The 20,395-nt window shown below is 53.4% G+C and overlaps 4 protein-coding genes and 1 non-coding gene across 5 annotated transcripts; 3 read left to right on the plus strand and 2 right to left on the minus strand.

The window, feature by feature from the left end:
- The first annotated feature begins 8,497 nt into the window (after positions 1-8,497).
- LRP88_11904 lies at positions 8,498-8,612 on the plus strand. The gene has a single exon (XR_014475194.1). It is a non-coding gene; the product is annotated as a 5S ribosomal RNA (ribosomal RNA).
- Positions 8,613-8,897: 285 nt separating this feature from the next.
- LRP88_11905 (uncharacterized protein) lies at positions 8,898-9,668 on the minus strand (the record flags this gene model as incomplete). Its single annotated transcript, XM_083248316.1, has 1 exon — positions 8,898-9,668. One exon carries the CDS (start codon positions 9,666-9,668, stop codon positions 8,898-8,900), a length of 771 nt encoding a protein of 256 aa, XP_083095746.1.
- Positions 9,669-13,450: 3,782 nt separating this feature from the next.
- On the plus strand, positions 13,451-15,604 carry LRP88_11906 (Zn(II)2Cys6 transcription factor; the record flags this gene model as incomplete). Its single annotated transcript, XM_083248317.1, has 4 exons — positions 13,451-13,602; positions 13,994-14,712; positions 14,888-15,460; positions 15,516-15,604. 4 exons carry the CDS (start codon positions 13,451-13,453, stop codon positions 15,602-15,604), a joined length of 1,533 nt encoding a protein of 510 aa, XP_083095747.1.
- Positions 15,605-16,538: 934 nt separating this feature from the next.
- Positions 16,539-18,476, plus strand: LRP88_11907 (uncharacterized protein; the record flags this gene model as incomplete). Its single annotated transcript, XM_083248318.1, has 4 exons — positions 16,539-16,668; positions 16,718-16,779; positions 16,832-17,797; positions 17,850-18,476. 4 exons carry the CDS (start codon positions 16,539-16,541, stop codon positions 18,474-18,476), a joined length of 1,785 nt encoding a protein of 594 aa, XP_083095748.1.
- A 271-nt stretch (positions 18,477-18,747) lies between these two features.
- LRP88_11908 (TatD family) lies at positions 18,748-19,779 on the minus strand (the record flags this gene model as incomplete). The annotated part of the gene is made up of 1 exon (XM_083248319.1): positions 18,748-19,779. One exon carries the CDS (start codon positions 19,777-19,779, stop codon positions 18,748-18,750), a length of 1,032 nt encoding a protein of 343 aa, XP_083095749.1.
- Positions 19,780-20,395: the final 616 nt, after the last annotated feature.

Genomic DNA, 20,395 nt, shown 5'->3' on the forward strand with positions numbered 1-20,395 from the left:
CAGCGTTGTTTTTTTTTTTTTTTCATCACAGGAAGGCTGTCCAAGCGCATCTTGTTCAATTCCGCTCTCTCGTCTAGATAGAAGAGTTCCTGTTGGCTCTAAACCCAAAAGTCCAAAAGCAGAGCAGGCTTGCGAGTTTAATGTAGACAAAGCATGCCCAGTGTGTCCCAAATTGGGAAATGCTGACCTCCGAACCCCCGGCCACTTTCTTGGAGGGTAGACTTGCGTGTGCGTATGCAGCCAACATGCTTTGAAGAAGAGCATCTCTGCAGGTGAGAGACGTCAAGTTGCGGGAGGCGTAAAGGAAGAGGCTGGGCGTTTTGTCTACCCTCGTGTCCAACGGCCTGAAGAAGAGAGGGAAAAGGGGAGTGAAACATGGACCATTGCAGGCCTGTCACTGTTGCATCCTTCATGATAACCTCGACCATCCATTTGTCAATTCATGAACCAAGACGCCATCTCTCTCTTCTTCACCGTCTCGTCTCTGCTGGCTGCTCGGTCCCCGTGTCTCCGAATCGGCCGGTTGATCGCTTGCTTGTAAGCGCGCCGTTGTCCTCCGGGGGTACTCCCACATACGGCCGACAACTCACTTCTGCGCCGGGAGCTAAGGAATCGCGAAGAAAAACGTTTTTTCTCGTCTACTCTCCATCCCGCATACGCCTCCCGTCTCCATACATCGAGACGGTGTGTCATTGTTCGGCACTTGAAGAGGCAAAGACGCGCATGGTGCATCCCCCTAGCCCCCCGTCTCCTCTTCTCTTCGCTTCACGACTCGTCCCCCCTTTGCTTTCCGCCCAACAGGCGACGTGAGCTGTCGCCTCAGCGTTGCATTCCCTTGTCGCTTTCTGCGGATTGCAGGCGTCGACGAAGCATCACCTGACCTGCCTGCGGTACCAAGGGCATCCACTTGGCGGCGTCGACGATGCGATGCTTCTGCCATGCCATGCCATGGTCTGCTCCGCTTCAAAGTGCCGTGCGTGAATGCATGGATCAGTGGTGCTTGCTCGACTCCCGCCACCAGAGAGACACCCCGGTTTCTCAGGTGAGGCTCTCTGCTGCTGGTCCTGGGGACATCTCGGCCTTGTTGGTTGGTGGCTTCACTCTGCAAGGATACCTGACATGTCGGGTCTGGACCTCTACGTAGTAGCAAAGAGAAGCCCACAAGACAAAAGGCATTTGGTGTCTATCCCACTGCTTCCCTCTCATCGACAATGCAGCATCCGGTTCGAGACGAGGTCACAACTCCCGAATCCGTCAACCCGCAGCTACAGAACGCAGAAGGCCATTCCAGTTGTCCTTTGAAACGGACAAGCATCCCTCTAGCGACAAGAGGGTTTAGTCGACCGTGTGGATCCAAGCAGGAAGACATACCTAGCGTCCGCCCGGCGTTGTCTATGTCGATCCTCGGCTCGCTCCGCCGATGTTGTTGCTTGATTGTTTGTGTGGATGATAGACGACGCGGTCATTTCAACCTGAGACTTCTGTACGGTGATCCATGACGAGTCGACACACACGACAGCCTCGAAATTTGCTTGCCATTGAGGCTGGTCTGCCTACTGAGACACACAAGTGATGAACGCGTGTAAGCCTGAGGCTTGCAGACGGGCCACCAGAAACATGCGTCTCATCTCATCTTGGACGCCGAGATCCAGCCCAGCCAGGCCCACGCTATTTCCGTCTTCACAATGTGACGTACAAACACCGCCGTCGACTGATTGCACCTGCTTCTAATACCATGCCTGGGCAGCCGCGGCAGCAGCCCGGAGATTGTCGACAAATGTCAGCAACACCTGATCGTAGCCTGGCAGACGAGGTCAAGAAACAGAGAATCCTTGCTGACCGGTGACAAGAATGCCCTCTTCCTCTACCCTGTATTCCGACTGGACGCTCGAGCATGTCACGTCCCGAACCCCGGTCCGAGTGATCCCGGACCGCCGCTGTCGAAGCTGTTGGTTGTTCTGTTTAATGTTAGTCGGTTCCCAAGGTTGGGCCACTGCTTTCGCAATCTAAACCGGTGACGGTGGCTGCCAAGGGAAAGAATGGCCAAGCTCCCTTTGTTGGGCATCCATCACGGCATCATCTGCTTGGTTCATTATCACCGTGGGTTCATGTGAGTCAACTACCTAGCCATCTCGAGTCTTGGCTCGTCTGGTGCTGTACCTACCGCCAACTGCCGGAGACCTCAACCTATTATTTGCTGTTTCTAGTGGGGAATTCTCCTATAGCCGCCGAGTCTTGAAGACGAGGTTGGCTGCGAGTCCCTTGCATCGCATCTCGGGGGTTGTTCACCAGCACCAACAACCAATATTGTCGCAATTTACCAACGATTGCCTCGGCTGTTTAACTATTTCAAGCACAGAATAGCGAGCTGCGGGGGAGAAAAAAGGAAAATTGAAATCACAGATAGACAGCCCAACATACATGCAGAGATCCACCACACCCCCGGTGGAGTGCTTGATTAAGTTGTCGACAGCTCTCATTAACCCCTCAGATTCTCTCCTCGACTTGGTTAAGCATGATTACAACTTCAGAGGCTTTTTCTCTCGACGTGATGAGGCCTGAGCCGCGACTCGACGCGTCTGGACAGGGTTACGGCTCCTTTACGGCGCTTAGCCATGTCTCATCACTCTTGATGCTACGCTCTTTCTGACTCTGGCAACCCCAAATTTTCGAATCACGTCTCTTGAGGCGCAGCGGGTTGTCATGTTGCTGACTTGTTTCGAGCTGTAGGTACATTTACAAAAAGAGCTGCCAGCAGCCGGGGCATCTGTCGTTTCCCTCGCCAACCTAATTAAACCAGCGTTTGAGGCCATCTGCCCGTGACAAGACCTGCATTGTGACTTTAAACGCCCTCTTCCTTCTCTGCTAGTCTCGGCGGCTACCGAGGTGGCTTGACAGGTCAGGTCCTGCTCCACATGGTTCTCGGATTGCTCTCCAGCGTGCGGAAATGGCTGGCGTCTCGCCGAGGCGCACACGGCTATGGCGCTCTTGACCTATCGTGTCCAGCCGCATCTCGATTGTCACAATCCTTTCAGAACTCTATTAAACCGTAGCAGGTTCTGGACGTTAATGATTTCACCTGTTTGCTCTGTGGCAGCTTGACGTTGGTTGAGAGGGCCTTGGCGGAGGATCAAGAACCAACACGTATTGGGCATACTTTTCTTCTGGGCAGACTCGGCTTGCTTGAGAAACTTCCAAGTTGTTTGATCTGTTCTTTTCTACGTGTCATACGAGTTTCGGGGTTGACAAGGTCAATGGAATGCTTGAAACAAGAGCTACCTGGACCGATACTCAGCCCTGTCACACACTCTTGACCAGGGATTGACAAGAAATGCAGTGTTCCATCAATTGACTCGAACAATTTGATCTTGACGGGTGGAGAACAGACTGACAATGTCCAGTATGGCTGATACTCTGGCGGTTATTCATCAACGTCATCATCTACGACACATGGCATTGGCAGTCGAACATATGCGGCCCACCATATTCACGCCTTGACCTTCTTTTTGTTCCGTCGGGGTCCTTGTCCAAAGAGGATACTGCCAGTCTTCATCTGCGAACCAGGGCCCGTTTCAACTGACACTTGCAGACTCGAATACGGTGAGCGGGACACGAGGACGACTGAATCAGCGGTCTTGAAAAAGTCCGGGGCATGACACTTTCCCGAATTCCGGTGGTTGAGGGATATGACATCTGCGCGAGTAATGCGCAGCTTGTCGGCAGCTGTCAGTTGGTGTACATAAACGGGCCAACGGTGGCTGAAGGCATGGGTTGAGGCATTGGGTGTCGAGCAAGACTTGATTATGGTGTGGACGCGGATACGACTTGTTCAGATCATCATAGGTACAGTATCATGTAAGTATCTAGGCGGACGAACTGCCGTGTATATTAGCTTTGTGTCAGGGGCACAAACTTGATTAGGGTAGTAGCATATCAGCTTGAATCTGTATATCTCGCGAAAATTGAACGTTTTAGGAATAACTAGACGAAGAAACAATGCTTATCGCCCTGATGCTGGTCAGCAACAGAGACGCTACTGAGCTTCTAGCGCCTATCGGCACACACACAATTACAATTGTAGGTTGGCTTTGCATGAAATAGATAACCCCACAAAGAATAAGACAGCAGATCTCGTCCTGTCATTTACTTGTGAGTGAGGCAATTGGACAGCGCGTACTTGGGTTAGGCAAGATGACTGGACGGACGTTAGAGTCAGGCTTGGTGACTGAATACAACTCAGACCCATGTCCATAACCTGCCATGATTAACATGACGACAGGATCGAGTTTGGAACTGGTCAAGGCGCAGGAGACTCGGTGACCAGGGGGGAAGGAAAGCAAACGAAGAAAGCCGATAGTCTTTTCTTGGCCTACCCCAGTTGCGAGCAACTCATGCTATCCCTGACGGACCATAAACCATAAATGAGATGTCTTTTTTCTTCCCTCGTCTGCTTGCTACGTTTCCCCCTGGTCAAGAATGCCTCGTGGAAGGTTCGGTCAGCCAAGGATCTAGTAGTGAATGCGGCGGCCCTGGCGTGAGATGCCGCGCCCTTCTAGACCGCTCCGGGGAAGGGCTGCTCCACTCCGGATCGGGCATGTCTCTTACCCGCCGATGGGCTGTGGCGTGGTTTGTGCGCTCCCCAGCTGACGGACTGACTGCGTCTTCCAAGGGGGTGAAACCCTCAGAGTCGTGGTGGATGGACCTTTGGGGGGGGGGGGGAAAGAGAAGAAAGATTCACCGGTCCGACACGGTCCTGACCTGGTCAGTAAGGAGATGAGGTCGTTGGGAGGTTGCCCTCGGCTAAGTACCTGCTGCTTCTCTCCTGAGAGCGAGCTTTCCCTCGGACCTTGGCTTAGGTTCAACTCAATTCACAAACTGGTCATCTCAAAAGACTGACGAGTTGTGGAGGTTAACCTTCTGACACCCCAGACCTTTGACGGGAACCGCCGAGAAGGAGGAAATCCCACATCCGTCATGATCCTGGGTTAGCTGACGTTGCGCACGTGTCGCTGCGAAGTTCCCCAGTCCAGTTCGGCACACGCCAGGCCAGCATTCCAAGGTCAAATGTAGATATGTATGTACCCTGCGGCCACGCCCCTTCCTTTGCAGGCAGCGAAGAAATGGAATAATTCCGGAGCGAAAAAGAGTGCGTGCTGTTGTAACCCTCTTGCTAAACCATGCCCGGCTGCGAGGTTGCAGTGAAGAAATTCCTCACAGGGTTGGTGCGTGGTTGGTGCCGACGCGGATACGGGGGCGGGACCGACCAGAGGAGAAAGACTCCGGGCCGATCGGCGGGCCGGACGACCGAAGTCCCGTGGTTGGAGAAAGAAGGGAAAGGGAAAAACAAAGGAATGGGCTTGCTTGCAATTGGCAGTTGTGAGCAACCAACAACACATATCATCGGTGGATATAGCCGGGAAGTGGTGTCCCTCATCAAATCGAAGAAAACAAGACTTACGCGGATCTACTAGGGCCCCAGTCCCAGCCTCTCCCGCCATGCAACGGAGTGAGGGGTGAAGAGGGGGCACATACAGGGGTACGGCCAAGTAATGCATCTGCACCTCCACAGAAGGGGAATGTGCATCAGAAAGAAGGATTGCCAGAGCAAAGAGAGTCGTTGGATGCTTGATGCGCGAACCTGTGACGCGATTCTCATGTCTGTAGTTCCACATTGAGGGTAATGTCCGTATTGGGATCCATATCGGTGAGTCGATCAAGAGATTCCCATGTGCGAACTGGCAAGAACCCCGGAGGAACGAAACGAGCAAATCTCGTGTCTCACTGTCCATCCATCTAGAACAAATCCCTAGAACGATCCCTAGAACAAATTCCCTTGAGCAAGCCTTCCCGTTCCCCTTCCCGCCCTCTCCCCCCCCTGTTCTTCTCCTCTCCTCTCACACTCTTGTTGATCTGGTCTGGGTCTTTCATGCAGCCCAAGGCCTCTTCTCCGTCAGCCCAGCCCAGCTCCTACTAGCCCTGCATGTCTCAACCGCGCCTGAACTGAACCTCGCTGCGCTGCGCGTTGCGTTTATGCACGGCCTTGACAGGGCACTGACTGCACTGCAGGGCGGCCGGCCGGCGGGCTTCCCTCACCGCATCGCCACCGACAAATAAATTGTCCAACAAAATTCCGCATCTGCCCATATTTCCCTGTCCCCCCCGTTCGCGAACGGGATCAGATCGCAGATCTGCGGGCCTCGTGACGGGAACTTCAGTGGAGCAGGTAGGGCTTGATACGGCCTCGGTTGCGAAGCGTCTTCACTTGCATGGCGTGTCGCTTGTGCAGTAAGCAAAGTGTCAGACGGGAGCTAATGAGTTGAGGATGCGTTCTATGTGGGTTTGTGAGACTAGTGTTTCCGTTGAGGGTTTCTATTCCTGATGGGTAGCTGATCTGTTGACATACATCCGACACTCGCCGAGAATAAGATAGTATCGGGATGGATATACGAGAAGATAGGGTAGCAGGAGAGCTGCATTGACGACTAACCTGTTGGAGATGAGGACTATTGACAAAAAGACGCAGCTTCTATAGATTGCTCTTGACATGTAAGTATGGCTAGATAGGCAGAGTGGTTGTCGGATATCATACTCTTCTTCAACTCCGCTGGTTCGAGTTACTGTGTCACTCCCTAAGCTTCCAACTCGAGCGTAATAATCAAATAGATGGAAGCTACCTCAAGCTACCATCCCCTGGAACATTACAACTGAACAATCGGGCCATTGTTCTATCGATGTATCGTCTTGAGTCGTCTACTTAACCTATAGCTGAGAATACCCAGATCAGTTGAGATAAGGCCGCCATAATCTCTAATAGTTGTGACCATGGGATTTGATACCGTTCATGAGTGTTTAATTTATTCTGAGATATTTGCTCTTTTCTCGACCAGTCACTCAAAATGACGTCGGGTATCGGGCGTCGGGTGTTGGGGTTGCAGTCGGAACCAGCCTCATAGGTTATGACCCGAATAGCCGAGTTCTCGTGTCTGGGTGGCATGCCGGCGTTCCTTCCGATATACCCTCCCGTAAATATGGTTACCTAAAGTGAATCGATTGTGTGATAGTTTCTAGACCAGACTGGCTGTCTTGCGACTGTTCCAACGCATGGGTGACATTGTCTCGACCATGGAGCTATGGCTCCAACCTAATCCGTGTTTAAGAGCGCCATTGGGCTATGTTGTGGGTTTATACTGTATACCGCGGATGAACCCATGAGGAACAACGTAGTTCTATGATAACATCTTGTATATTAAGCCTGCATGAGAGTTGCGATCCTGCACTGTCAGCTTTTCACACCACCAATTGCCACATGGACAACCCAACATCAACTCTGGCAAAGTATTAAGCGGCATATAGCATACTCAAACACCCTTCAAAGAGCCGAGTAACGTCCCTGACTCGACCAAATAGCCGGATCCTGCAATGGTAATAGAGTGTCAAGTAAGACGTGCCCAGCCCAGCCATTCCGGTGGATAAATGCAACTTCAAGCCACGCCGGTAGGATGCCTTCATGTAACCAAAGCCATCCAGCTTAAGTATACAACGTCGGATAAGCGCAAGTTAATAGCATGGGTGAGAGTATTATAGGTTGTGTGTTGGCTGACACCTCGGGCCGACCCAGGTCAGCTCGAAGGCCGTCGTTCGTCAGCTTGTTCCATCTGGGGGAGCATCCAGAACAGCTGGGTCTGAATTGGAGAGGCCTACGATGGGCAATTGTAGGATTTGCACACTGGGTGCCTTCATGTGACCCCAACTTCCTCAGCTAGGAAGTCCACGCTGACTCGTCAATACACGAATGTAACACTCGTTCGCTTCCTAATAATAGCTTGGCACAGTGGCTATGTCACCAAAGATGACAGACTGTAACATGCAAGGCAGAGCTGTAACACGTAGGAGGCCAGCTGACTGCATTATACAACCGTTGTATTGCATGAACAGGAGTCCGCCACTCTGACCTTCATGACAGAGAAGGACTATCTCCTAGGTTTGCCAGTTCACATCTCGCTACCCAACTACCGTTCGAATAACAGGGAGCATCGTGGTATTTGTGTTAAAGGGCAGAAAAACGCGGAGAGAATAACCTGAAGGTTTGAGGTCCCTCGCTTCATCGTGGATGCTTAGTTGCATGATCTCCGTAGCAGCGTCTCTGGGACTATGGGATCATAATAAGTGAGGGGCGAAATGCACGACCATAGACATTTTCATCGACAAAGTTAATCGATATCGTTACTTAGTAGAATGGATCTTGACCAATGGATCCACGTATTGAACAATGTTGTAAGCACTAGACACAGCAGCATCAACTCGCCGGAGAAAGAACACACCCAAGTATCCAGCTTTACCAACATCATCGTGAATATTAACAGAGGGAAGAAACCACTTCGACATAGCTACAAAGCTTCCGTGTTTTCCACTCAAAATGATGCTACAGTAGTTGAGTTTCTGAAGCAAACCTCCAAGCCGACGCCTTGATAGTGCCTCTTGTCCCCAACCCGAGTACATACGACCACATCTGCTAGAAAGCTCGGGATCCCGTCTGATCTCCCATCGATAACCTGGCAGGAGTTGGATTAGTAGCTAGGTCGGTGACGACTAGCGAATCCCCAATGTTGTATGTTTTTGCTCCATTTTTGCCTGTCCTTCTCAAGGTTGTAAACGTTCTCTCATCTCACCATAACATTATACTGATACACCTATGTCACTGAACATAACGAAACATTTCTGCGGATACGCATGATTCATAGAAGTAATTCTTCCTTCTAATAGAAAGCTTGACAATATCTTCAACGTCCAAATACAGCTGGCTTGTCCCGACAAGACATTCATTAGCTGGGTGTTTCGCAACTCATCTACCCTGGCTCTTACACTCGTTGTAAACTTCTGAAATTCCCTAGTTGCTTTTAAGGCCAGAGCTCTGTTTCCTCCCAGGAGTCTCCGGTCAAACGATAGTTCCATCTTTTGCCCTCCTCCGGGTCTGACAAGTCGACCCGGTCCACCTCCTCCGGCACGATAACAACTACACGAAAGTTCTTCCTCGCAATCTCGTCATCTAGGTCTTCTACTTTCTGTCCCAAGCCGAGTCCTGGCCCTGGCTTTTCAGTCTTTGGTGTCCCTGGAGCTGGGTTTCGGAATGATCCTCGCATCATGGGACTCAGGTTGCCAAAGTGAGCCGTCACCTCCTTGGCCCAATCCCACGAGCTTGAATCGTCACTGTTTCTGCGGCGCATATGCTTCTCCAATATCTCCCTGACCTGTGCTCCTAATGGGTCGTTGATATCCGGGCCAAGTAGATAAGCTCGGCCGCGGAGGCGCCACTGGGTCCTGGACGGCACGGCCCAGAAGACGGCCTCTACCGGTCCGCCGCCGCCGGACTGGGCGGGAGAGGATCCATCCGGGGATAGCTCGGGTATCTTTTCCATGCGGGCATCGGTAGTGATCGTGAGGAGGTCGCTCTCATACAGGGACGGGTTTAGCGGCGCCTTGTTCTTGGGGTTGGCCGGGAGCTCTGCCCACAAGCCCCGGAACACAACGGTGCGAGACCGAGGGGTAACGGCGGTTGACGAGTCATGGTGAAGGGTGCTGAGCATGAACGTCGGTGAATCCAACTCGTTGACGTGAGTCAGGAAGGCAGAGCGCCAAGGCGCCGCCTGAGTAGAACGAGAACTAGACATTGTGTGTTTGAGATGACCAAGGATTTGAGTCGTACGCTGGACAGAGGAAGTGATGGGTTTCATGGGTGATGAATTCGTGCTCTCATGAGATCTTTCAGGCTCAAGTTGTCTGAGTGAAGCTGATTAGTCGTGAAGTCGTGAGACCCCACTTCATGGTCAAGCATCAAATCATACTACGCAGCAGCTCGATGAGAGACTGATCTATGAGTCATGAGTTGAGGAAACTATTGACAACTTGAATAACTTCAGACATCGATCTACTATTTGACGATTTCATTTCTATCCATCTCTTGGCTATGAAATTGGGCACGTGGCTGTGCAGATCTTGAGCCTCCGCCAAGCCTGTACTGTAGACACCACCTTGTCGACAACATGACTCTGTGGAACTGAGTAACATTAGCCACCTAGAGTTCACGCCTAGTACAGATTCTCATCACCGCCAAACAGTGGTAATTCGCGGTCAAGGCACATTGTCTGTGAGCCCACATGATGCTGCCGCTCAAGGAGGTCAGACGTCAAGTCAAATGCCGGGTCACCCATCTTCAACAGCGGAAATGACGACGGAAGCCCAAAGACTCGACAGCATCTTCATGCCTTGCGGACTCGGCCAGAAGCCCTTACCCAGGCCTGTCCCTCATTTCCAGTGTACGTCATTGGCTTTGCTTGAGATTGGTCCATCAAGTTCTCTATGAGGGTCCAGACCGTCCGGGGTTGGCACCCTGAAGGGGCTTAGCCGGGAAGCCGAGCGGTATGTAGCGGCTATGCTACTGACGGAGGTCGACCAAGGAGGAGAGGACTCACGGCACTGTACAGACAGCGTATGTAGGGAGAAGTGTGTATTCGCTCAGCAAATGCCGCGCGTCAGAGGTATGAATGCCCGCTCTTCGTAGTCTCGGCCTTTATCACGTCCCCGACTGGTCGCCGGGGCTGGAGGCGCCAGTGTTGATAAGCAGCCACGCCTCCGCCTCACGAACTGGCGAAGCTCTATGCCCTCTTCTCGAAGCTTGGCCCAACTGCCGCTGCATTTCTCCTCACCATGGAGCTCACCGAAACGCCTCTACGACCAAAACGCCCGCCCTGGCTGAGGGATGGAACTAAGGCCGCAAGGGTGGAGTGCCTGCGGAAAGGAAAGGGTTCACATGTACATGCGCCTAGGAGGGAGGCAGTTCATATTGAGTTTCTACCAGTTGGGTTTGGTAGGCCAGTCTGGCTCTAGCGGGCGGAGAAAGATGGAGAAGCATGTCTCAGGCACGGAGATCAGCAGGAATTTGTTGTGCCTCAAGGTGGTGGACAAGAGACTTGGCTTTGGACGGGCTGTCACCGATGTCGCTGGCGCCCGACTCCTCTACCAGGGTCCCGGGGCACCTGTTGGGGTGTCGTCCTTCTCGTGTGTGCGACGATCCATTGGGGGCTCGGCGCGATCCAATGGACGGCTGGGTGATGAGACAGGGATGTACAATTTTACCATGGCTTGACTGGCTGGGGTGAAATCGACCTCGTTTTTCCAAGTGCCGGTGAGCGAAGGGGAAGGGAAGGGAAGGGGGGGTCATATTGCGGAGCCGGGACGGGGAGATGAGCATGGTCCAAGCCGGTGACACTCGCCGGGGTCCTGTCTGGTCTTTTGTGTCTCTGCCCTCTGCTCGGATCTCCTCAAGGAGACAGAAACAACATTGCTGATGAGCCCTTGTCTCAAGTCTCTTGCCTCGTCTTTGTTGGTTTGGCTCGGGGACGAGGCGCCAGCCCAGTGGAGATGCTGGCAACACCTTTTACCCATGACGATGGCTCAGGCAGTAAATAGATCAGGGCCTGGGCCAGCCATTGTTGCCGTCTCCCCCTCCAGGTCCAGATGATGACATGGGGGCTCCAATCGGTTACGGTTCGCCGGAGCCGGCACTTGTTTTGTGTCGAGGTCATCAACGAGAACAGAGTCGTATGTCGATCCGTGCGTGCACCGTCTAGCGACGCTGGAACGGGGCCCAGCCGAGCCAGGAAAGGAGGCTGAAAGTGAGAGGCCTCGTCTTTCTCGCTTAGAACAAGTAACTTGGTCAAGAAGAGAGTCGGAGATGGACGGGAGAGAGAGATGAGATGAGCGATATTACCACTTGAATTCTTGTAATATCCACAGATGCGATACAATCTGATACTGTACATCTAGGTACGGATAGTAGATATCCAGTACTTTGACTGTCTGTCCGTCTCCTCGGCAAGCGGCTACGGTTACAGTTACGGCAATGCCACGGCCAAGTTCCGTTCTCATCCAAGCGCCGTCAAACCCCGTAAACTGTCCTCTTACCAACGTCCGAGGGTGGGCATCTTGTCTTGTCTGGCAGGCAGTCACTACGCCTTTTGTTTTAGCTCGCCTCTCATTTACACCTGTCAAAGCTGTCTGTCACTCGAGGAGAGTCTTGTCTATCAAACAGGTGTATCTTCAGACTAGTAGGCATCTAGACGGAATTAATTAGCATCCATCCCGTACCTTCCCATGTACTTCTACAGTATCCATGCCTGCCTCGGGTACCACAAGAACAGCCGCGTGGAAAGCGCGCGCTCTGCGCACGTACTAGGTCCATGCCTACCCAACCCAACGGCTTGTAGCTGCCTTTTAGAGGCAAGCAAGCCTGGTAAAGGACAGGGAAGGAGGAGGGGAGGTACATACTTGTACGGGCTCCTGCTTCCCGTCTGCTTCTACCTCAGCCAGCTCGGGCACCTACCTACCTACCTGCCTTACCAATCCTTCCTTCCTTCCATCCCATTCCCGGGCTTCCCTGACTGCCCTGTCTGTCTACGGAGTACGTTGCGCTGCTGCACTGCGCTTTCCCACTTTGCTGCTTGCTCCGCCCCCGCCTTTTTTTTGGCCCCCCCCGGTTTAATTCTCTTTTTTCGATTCCTTCCCTTGGATTTTCCTCGCTCTCTGCAATTCCCTTTTCTTTTCCGGGATCTCTCTTTTTTTTTTTCCCACCCTCAGGCCTTGTTATTCCCATCCCATCCATCCCGTCCCGTCCTGTCCTTTTTCGCGTGCGTTCCAAAGGTGAAAGGTGTTGCCCTTTTACACTCTGAGCCTGCTATCGTGGGCTTCTCTGTTCCCCTTTAATTGTCACAGGGAGCCAAAAACTCCCCGAAGGACCTACGCTTGTTACCCCAGTCCAGCTGCTGCCAGCTCCAGCTCCAGCTCCAGCTCCAGCTCCAGTTCCAGCTGCCGCTGCCGCTGCCGCTGCCGCCCATCTCCGGCCGTTATTCCCAGCGCCAGCCGAATACCGACGACTCAACTCGCCCTCGTCAGAAGGTCCCTGAGTCCATCAGCATCTTTATTCCCGGCGACCCCTTCCCTTCAGCCAAACAAACCCAAACCCCAGAGCCCAAAAGACGTCTCGTTTGGCTGGTGCCTTTTGACCATCCGCAAGTGCCAGATCTCGGCCCCAGTTTCGTCAGATCCAGCTCCAGCTCCCGCTCTAGCACCAACCTGGCCCGCTCCAATTGTCGCGCATCAATCCCCTCGCCGTCGCATCCATCGCTTCGCTCAAAAAGGTGCTCACTCACTGGTCAGCGTCTTGGTGAGCTGAACTGCGCAATCGATGGATTTGTCTCAGCGGGCGCATCCGCATCACGCGCATCATCAGCCCCAGCTCTCTAACCCATCACCATCTCATCGCCCGGCGCATCATTCTACCTACAGTCCTGGTCCTCCGTCTGCTCTGCCGACTCTTCCTCTCCCGGGCACTCATCCGCCCTCGGCCCTGACGCCTGGTTCAGCATCCACGTCACCGGCCTCCGTCTCACATCGGCTGCCTTCAGCTTCTGCATCAACCACGTCAAGGCATCCTACTGGCGACTACCTTCCAGATGCCGACGACCAGGACGCGTCGACCCCCGTCAACGGCGATGAACCCCCAAAGAAGAAACAGAAGCGCAACAAGCCCACTCTGTCGTGTCATGAGTGCGTCGAACGCAAGACAAAGGTGGGACTTTCATGTGATGTGCAGCCTCATCCATCTTGTTTTCATCTCACATTTACCCACTCACTCCATTTTGCATGAGATGAGCCCACTTTACCCCAGGCTTGTTAGATCTGAATCTGGACTACATGAGTCTCAATGTTGTTACGTTTATTGCCATGCATGCGACTCTATGTTTATGAATGCTGACCCTTTATAGTGTGATAGGGGTCGGCCGCATTGCCTTGCTTGTGAGTTCTCACCCTTCCAACTCGTTCCATCACTAACTTGGCTAGGTATAAAACGACAGACTGAATGCAGATATGCACATGTCGCAAATCTCCTCGAGTATGGGTCTTTCCGCCCTCTGTTGTTCTGACCTAACATGAGCAGGGAGACAACGCGGTCCGCAGCCAATGGCCGCCGAATGACGAAGCCTCCAAAGAAGAAGCCTGGTTCCAGTGGAAAGTCCCCAATTCCAAATATTGCTGATCGAGGCATGTCCAACGACCCAGCTGCATCTTCTCGAGGTGCCATTGCTCTCTCAATTGGCCTCTTGTCCAATGTACCATATTCGCTGCCCACCGCGAGCAATGTCTTTGGTATTGGATCCGAACATCCATTCGCAAACTACTGGACCTGCGAGGGAGGGTTGCCAGAAGTGATCTCGGTGCTGCCTGAAAAGATCCAGGCCGATATTCTACTCAACCGTTACTTCGAATGCGTCGACCCCGTATATCCCATGATACATCGACAGACGTTTTATGCCGACTATGAGCACTTTTGGCAACTGAATCAGCAAGAAAAGAACGACACGGACCCTTCCTTTATTGCATTGATATTCGTCATGCTGGCTTTGGGCACCCAATTCGTGACATCAACGACATCTTCTCGGGAACGAAAGCAAACGGCCGAATTTTATGCATCAGCAAGTAATCAGGCGTTACGGATCGCTTCATATCTCAGCACCGCTTCGCTGCGCTCGATACAGGCCATGGTCTTGTTGACCTATTTCCTCATCAATGACAATCATGCTTCGGATGGGTGGGCGTTTGCGGGTATCCTCATTCGGCAGGCCTATGCCATGGGACTACATCGCGATCCAAATATTGGTTGGTAAACTGCTACTTGCTGTAAGTCATGACTGACATGGAGTAGTGACCCCAAATGCCACGTTGTTTGAAAAACAGCAACGGAGAAAGGTGTGGCAAGCAGTTCTTCTCCAGGACACGTTCCTAACGGTTCTGCTTTCACTGCCCCCTTCGGCGACACATACAGATGTTTCAGTTGAAGACTTGCTTGATGATGGCTCCTCCATCGCCAACAGCGACCCTACGGATACAGCATATATCCGAGGATCTTGGACTCTGGCCAACTTGGTTCAGGAGACTATCTGCTCGCCCCGATCACTGGACCTACCTATCTGCACGACGGCAAGACACAAGTCGAAGCTGATTGCCGACTTCCGCGCCGTATATCGATCATTCCCCGATGTGTTCCGTTCGTGGGATCCCGACAGCATCACGGCACTGGCCAAGACAAATAAGAGAGTGGTTCGGCAGACTCTGTTCTTGACGAGCAATTACTTTCATAACCTGATGCTGGTTCATGCCTCGGAAAGTCCCGATGTTCCGGTGAATGTCCGTGGAACCCTGGAAGCGGCGCACGACGCGATCACAGCGTTCTTCCTCCTATTCACACTGCTCGAGACGGAAGCACGTGTGTGGTGGGTGTTCAATCATCGGGCGTTCCTGGAGGCGTTATGCATCGGCAACGTGCTGAAAGAAGCGGGTCGGGAGCCTGGAAGTGCAGATATGCTGGCGAGGGATCCGTTGCTTGTGAGGGCCAAGGCGGATATTAGTAAGCGGACATGAAGATGGTTTTCGTCTTGGCGAAGTGGCTAACTAGTTGACAGCACGGATGATTCAAATTATGCAACTGATGGGAGAGGACTCGGAAGTTGCACGGACCCGAGTGCAGGTGTTGAGCGAGTTTTTGACATGAGCTCAGAAGAGGTGGTTTTGGGCGAGATATGCGAGCAATAATCGATGGAAGGAATGGGTGTGTAGATTGACGGATTGTAATGGCTCACAAGACATTGGCCTGGTATGATATGGATGCATACCTGTTGTATATGTATAAGATCCATGCAATGGTTGGAGCAGAGCGAGTCATCCTGGGCTCTTGCTGGACACATAAGCACGCACATGACTATCTAGAGGAGGGGCACACGACATGAATACATTATTGCCTGAAAGAGCAAGGGAGAGAAAGATGATGAAAAACAGAGGCGACGCGCAATGTATTAAGATGGGCGCCAAGAAGGATGGAAGAGGAATTGCCGAAGAGACCCGGCGCCACCGACGATGTGACCAGGGGGTGAGGGAGGACTCGTCAGCTCGGGGGCCATGATTGGTTAATGGACGAGACTACGACTCTTGGTGGGTTGATGATTGCGCAGCCCGACCCTTTGGAGGATAATGTCGCTCAGCCCAGCTGGGCGCCGAGGCAGGGCATAGCAGGGCTACCACTGTCTACAGCAGGGCCACAGCAGGGCCACAGCAGGCTCAGGCGGTTTCGCAGAGAGTGAGAAGACGACGCTTTCATTTGGTGCCTTTCCGAATCTGTCTTGGTCAGCCCCTCGGCCTCGTGGCCTCTGAAGATAGCGTCTGAGAGCCCCCGGGATAAACTCCCACATCCCGGCGGCCATTTGAATCGTCAGGCAGCCCAATTTCTTCACTCACTCTTCTTTCCATTAATCTCTGGACACGAGTCTTGAGCCTGTGCCTGTGCCTGTGGGCTATTCTATACGATTCACCCAATCCCTTCTTTTCTTTTTCCTTCTGCCTACCATCGTGTGTCCTTCAGTCGTTGAATTCGTCACTGCCTATTAACCTTACTCTACCCGCTCTATCACGTGTAAGAGATCTTGAGCTTCATGATGCGCGGCCTCTCCAAGGCTGCCGCCGTCTTGTTGGCGCCAGCGCTGGCGCTGGCTCATGGCCCTCATCATCCTCCTCCCCCGCCTCCTCCCCCTCCCATGGGATTTCTTCCTGACGCGCTCGATGGTATGTGGATTGAGTCTTGACCTTGAAGAGTTAAGCTAACACGTGCTAGTAACTCCCTCAGCGTTTGTCACTCTCAAGGTCCCGTGGGGAGAGAGCGAGACATACCCTCTGGTACGACAACTCATCTCGACTCAATAATTCATCCACTAATCAACCATTACAGACTCTCAGGCTCGACGTGGAGGAGTCGGAAGATGTCTGCGGACCCGCCAACGTCCGCCTCAACGGCGAGAAGCTGACCCAGGACGCGGCCGGACACGGCGTGGGATCCTTCTACCTCAACAACGACACCATCATCTCGGCCGAATGGGACTTTGAGTGCATCGGACCCCGCGAGATGCCCTTTGCCCAGTCCCTGCGCTTCAATGTCCGCGCCCTCGACGACATGGCCCTCTCGACCGACGCCTCCTTTTGGATGACTTTCAAGCAGACGGCCCCCATCCGCATCGCAGACGTCGGCAACGCGGCCTACGTCTGGAGTCTGTCTATGCCCTTCGCCTCCAAGGACGACGCTCAGGTCCCGGTCGAGAACGATGACGACACCAACGCGCCTCCCATCTGGGAGCACCCGCACTACGAGTTTCAGGACCCCGAGGAGGAGCTCCAGGTCGAGCTGATGGAGCTCAACGCCCTGCACAAGCAGATCCTCGAGCTCGAGAGCCTCGTCAAGGAGCGCGAGGCCTCCGTGTCCAAGAAGCTGGGCAAGAAGTACCCTCCCCCGCCGCCCTCGACCATGAAGATGATCAAACAGTGCGACGGAGTCAAGTGTGTCGTACACACCCTTACCGACAAGGTGAAGCACACGGCTCATAGACTATACGGAAGCATCTTTGGTCACCACGGTCCTCATCACCCCCACGGGCCTCACCACCATGGCAACGGAACGCATCACGGCCCCCCTCATCATCCTCCTCCTTTCCCTTTCCCTGGAGGTCACCCGCCGCCTCCTCCCATGTGCATGCCCTGCGAGTGTGCGCCTCACCATGGACCCCCTGCGCCACCTCCCCCTCCCCCACGAAAGCCCGAGCACCCCCCTGAGCACCGACCTCATGAGGGTGGAAAGGAGCATGCGATGGCTTCGGAACATGGACACCACGAGCACGGTCCTAACCACCACCACGATGGACCTGTATGTCTGCCCCTGGAATGTATCACAATTGATTCATGCTGACTTTTGATAGCCCCCTCATAACCCCATTGTCATGATCTTTGGTATGGGAGCCATCGCACTGGCCATCTTCTGCGGAATCTGCATCGCTTGGATCCACCGCCGAGTAAACCGTCTCTCTCCCGAGTCCCGCCGGGCCATCCGCCGAGCCCTCCGAAAGGAGCGCCGCGCTCGCCGAGCTTCACGACCCACTTCGGCCTTCAAGGCCGCCATCCGCGCATTCTTCACCCACAACGACGAGGACGAGGAGAAGGAGGCCATGCTCCGTGAGGGTCGACGACGGAGGACTTCCTCAGCCGGCAGCGTGACTATGGAGCAGGAGATTGCTCAGTTCCGCGAGGCCGCTTACATGGTCGAGGGACTTGTCACCGCCGAGGAGGGCCGCACTCACTACCACCCTCAACCTCACTCCTACGCCCCCGCCGTCCCTCCCCGTCCTCCCATGCCTCCTCACCACACCGCCGCCACATCCTACCCCGGCTTCGTCGTCACCGACGAGAACCTCCCCTCATACGACGACCCTCAACACGACGCCTCGGTCGTGACCGACGGCTGCCGATACACACCCGGCAGCTCCGACTACACGCCATCCAACACGGCTTCCAACGCCGATAATGTGCTAGGCGATTCCAAACACTAAACTTGAGCAAAGATTGAAATGATTTTCTTTTCCTTGGGGCGCTTTACTTGCATTATACCGATTTTCTTGGGTCTTTGATTTTCAACAAATAACAAACAACATGGGTGGCCTAGTAATGGTTTGTTTTTAGACGTAGCGATGTATACCTCTATATGTCAAGGACAAAGCAGTCCTGAGATGCTCTCGCTTCTCCCTCAACAGCGAGATAGCAATCCGAAAATACAATATTTTTAAGTCTAGTCTATCTTGCTCGTGGTGATGCACGTCTCTCTCACCCATGGATGAAGTCATTGTAGTTCTTGGCTATCCTTCTCACTCCCTCCTCAAGCTCCCAGCCCTTTACCTTACACACATGTCGATACATTTCCTCGAGTGCTGCGTCCATGTCCTCGCCTGCAACGTGCAAGTCACTCTCAATAAGCACGCTCTCATCAGGAAGGGCGCGTAACACCTCATCAGTACGTGTGCTCGTAGCCTCGGTGCTGAGATTCACAGCTGACGACAATGAAACAAATATGCGCGCGGGTATGGCCGGGTGGAGGTACTGCTTAAGAACCTCTACACTACCGCTGAATGAGTGCAGACATATCCGCGGGGGGTAAGGCTTATCCCCATCTTCATCCTCATCTGAGGAGAAATCTTCTGCTCCTTGAGAAACAAGTCGACGTTTCCGGCGTGTGATGACCTCTCGCTCATGGCCCTTCCACGTCGCGGCGAGAGTTTCGTGCAGTACACCATGAGCCTGGACGCCGTGTACGCTGACGGCTCTGCGGGTCTCCGCTGCGAGACGGAGCTGGGCAGCGAGGATGGCACGCTGGTGTTCCATTCTCACGCGGTGAGGACTAAGAAGTCGACCTTCGCGCCCTCCTGGTGTCAGAGATTCGTCCCGGCTGGCTTGGTCGGAGGGTTTCCATGGCTGTGGTAGACGGAAAGCCTTGTCGAGACCGATTTCACCAACGAGGGCTTTTGGGTGGGAATCCAAGAGGGTGCGGGTAGATTTGATAAAGGAAGACACGGGAGTCGGATCCGGGAGGGAAGCGATAAAGGCGGCATCGGGCTCGGGTTGTAAAACGGCGGCGTAGTGGACCTCCTTATCGGGGCCGGATCCGGGAGTGGAGTTACCGGCGTCGTCGTAGAGGAGGTGGGAGAACCAGGGGTGCCACCCGAAGGCGGGAACAACAGCCTTTCCGGGAGTGGTGCTGCCGGCAGCGGTATCTGCGACGAGCTGTTGGTCCTGAGCACGGGTGGCCATGATGGTGAGAGACGAGGCCCGCATGGCGGGGATGTCAGAGAGGGATGACATGGTGTCTGTTGGATGGCAGTGGGCGTCGCATATTGGGAGATGCCAAGGGAAGGGGTCTTGGGCGGACATTATTGCGTTATCTTCGATGGCGCGATTAGGTTTGTGCAGATCGAGTGCGAATGAGGCAGTATGAGTGTGTGATGCAGAGGGTTGATGTTGGTGTTGCGTGAGGCTCTCATGGTGATGCACAGCAAGGTATCCATAGTGGGGTGTGGAGTGTGTGGATCATGGTTTCAAGTGGGGGAAGGAGAGACATGCATTCCAACTGCCTGCAGCTGCAATAGCAGGAGAAAGTAATTAGTTCCTTCCTAATGCTTCCATCTACATATTGATAATGCCGTGATACCGTAGCCTCCATTTCTCCTGCCGTGATACTGTACAGTACTGTACTCGCAGAACCTCGGCTTCCTCCTCATGTGACGTGCGTGGTTGTGCCAATTACCACATCACGCCTAAGCTCCAACCTTCTGACCGAACTCTAGATATCTATCCAGGGTCTTTTTTTCATCTGCCGTTTATTGTATATCCTGGAGATATATGTATTCATATCTTACGACCTATACCCTCGTCATGATGGCGCAACCATGCTTGCCAGATAAACACCTCATACCATACG

Source organism: Fusarium phalaenopsidis, assembly GCF_050370095.1.
Source record: "Fusarium phalaenopsidis strain FUZ10S chromosome Unknown contig_32316, whole genome shotgun sequence".
Classification (NCBI taxonomy): Eukaryota; Fungi; Ascomycota; class Sordariomycetes; order Hypocreales; family Nectriaceae; genus Fusarium; species Fusarium phalaenopsidis.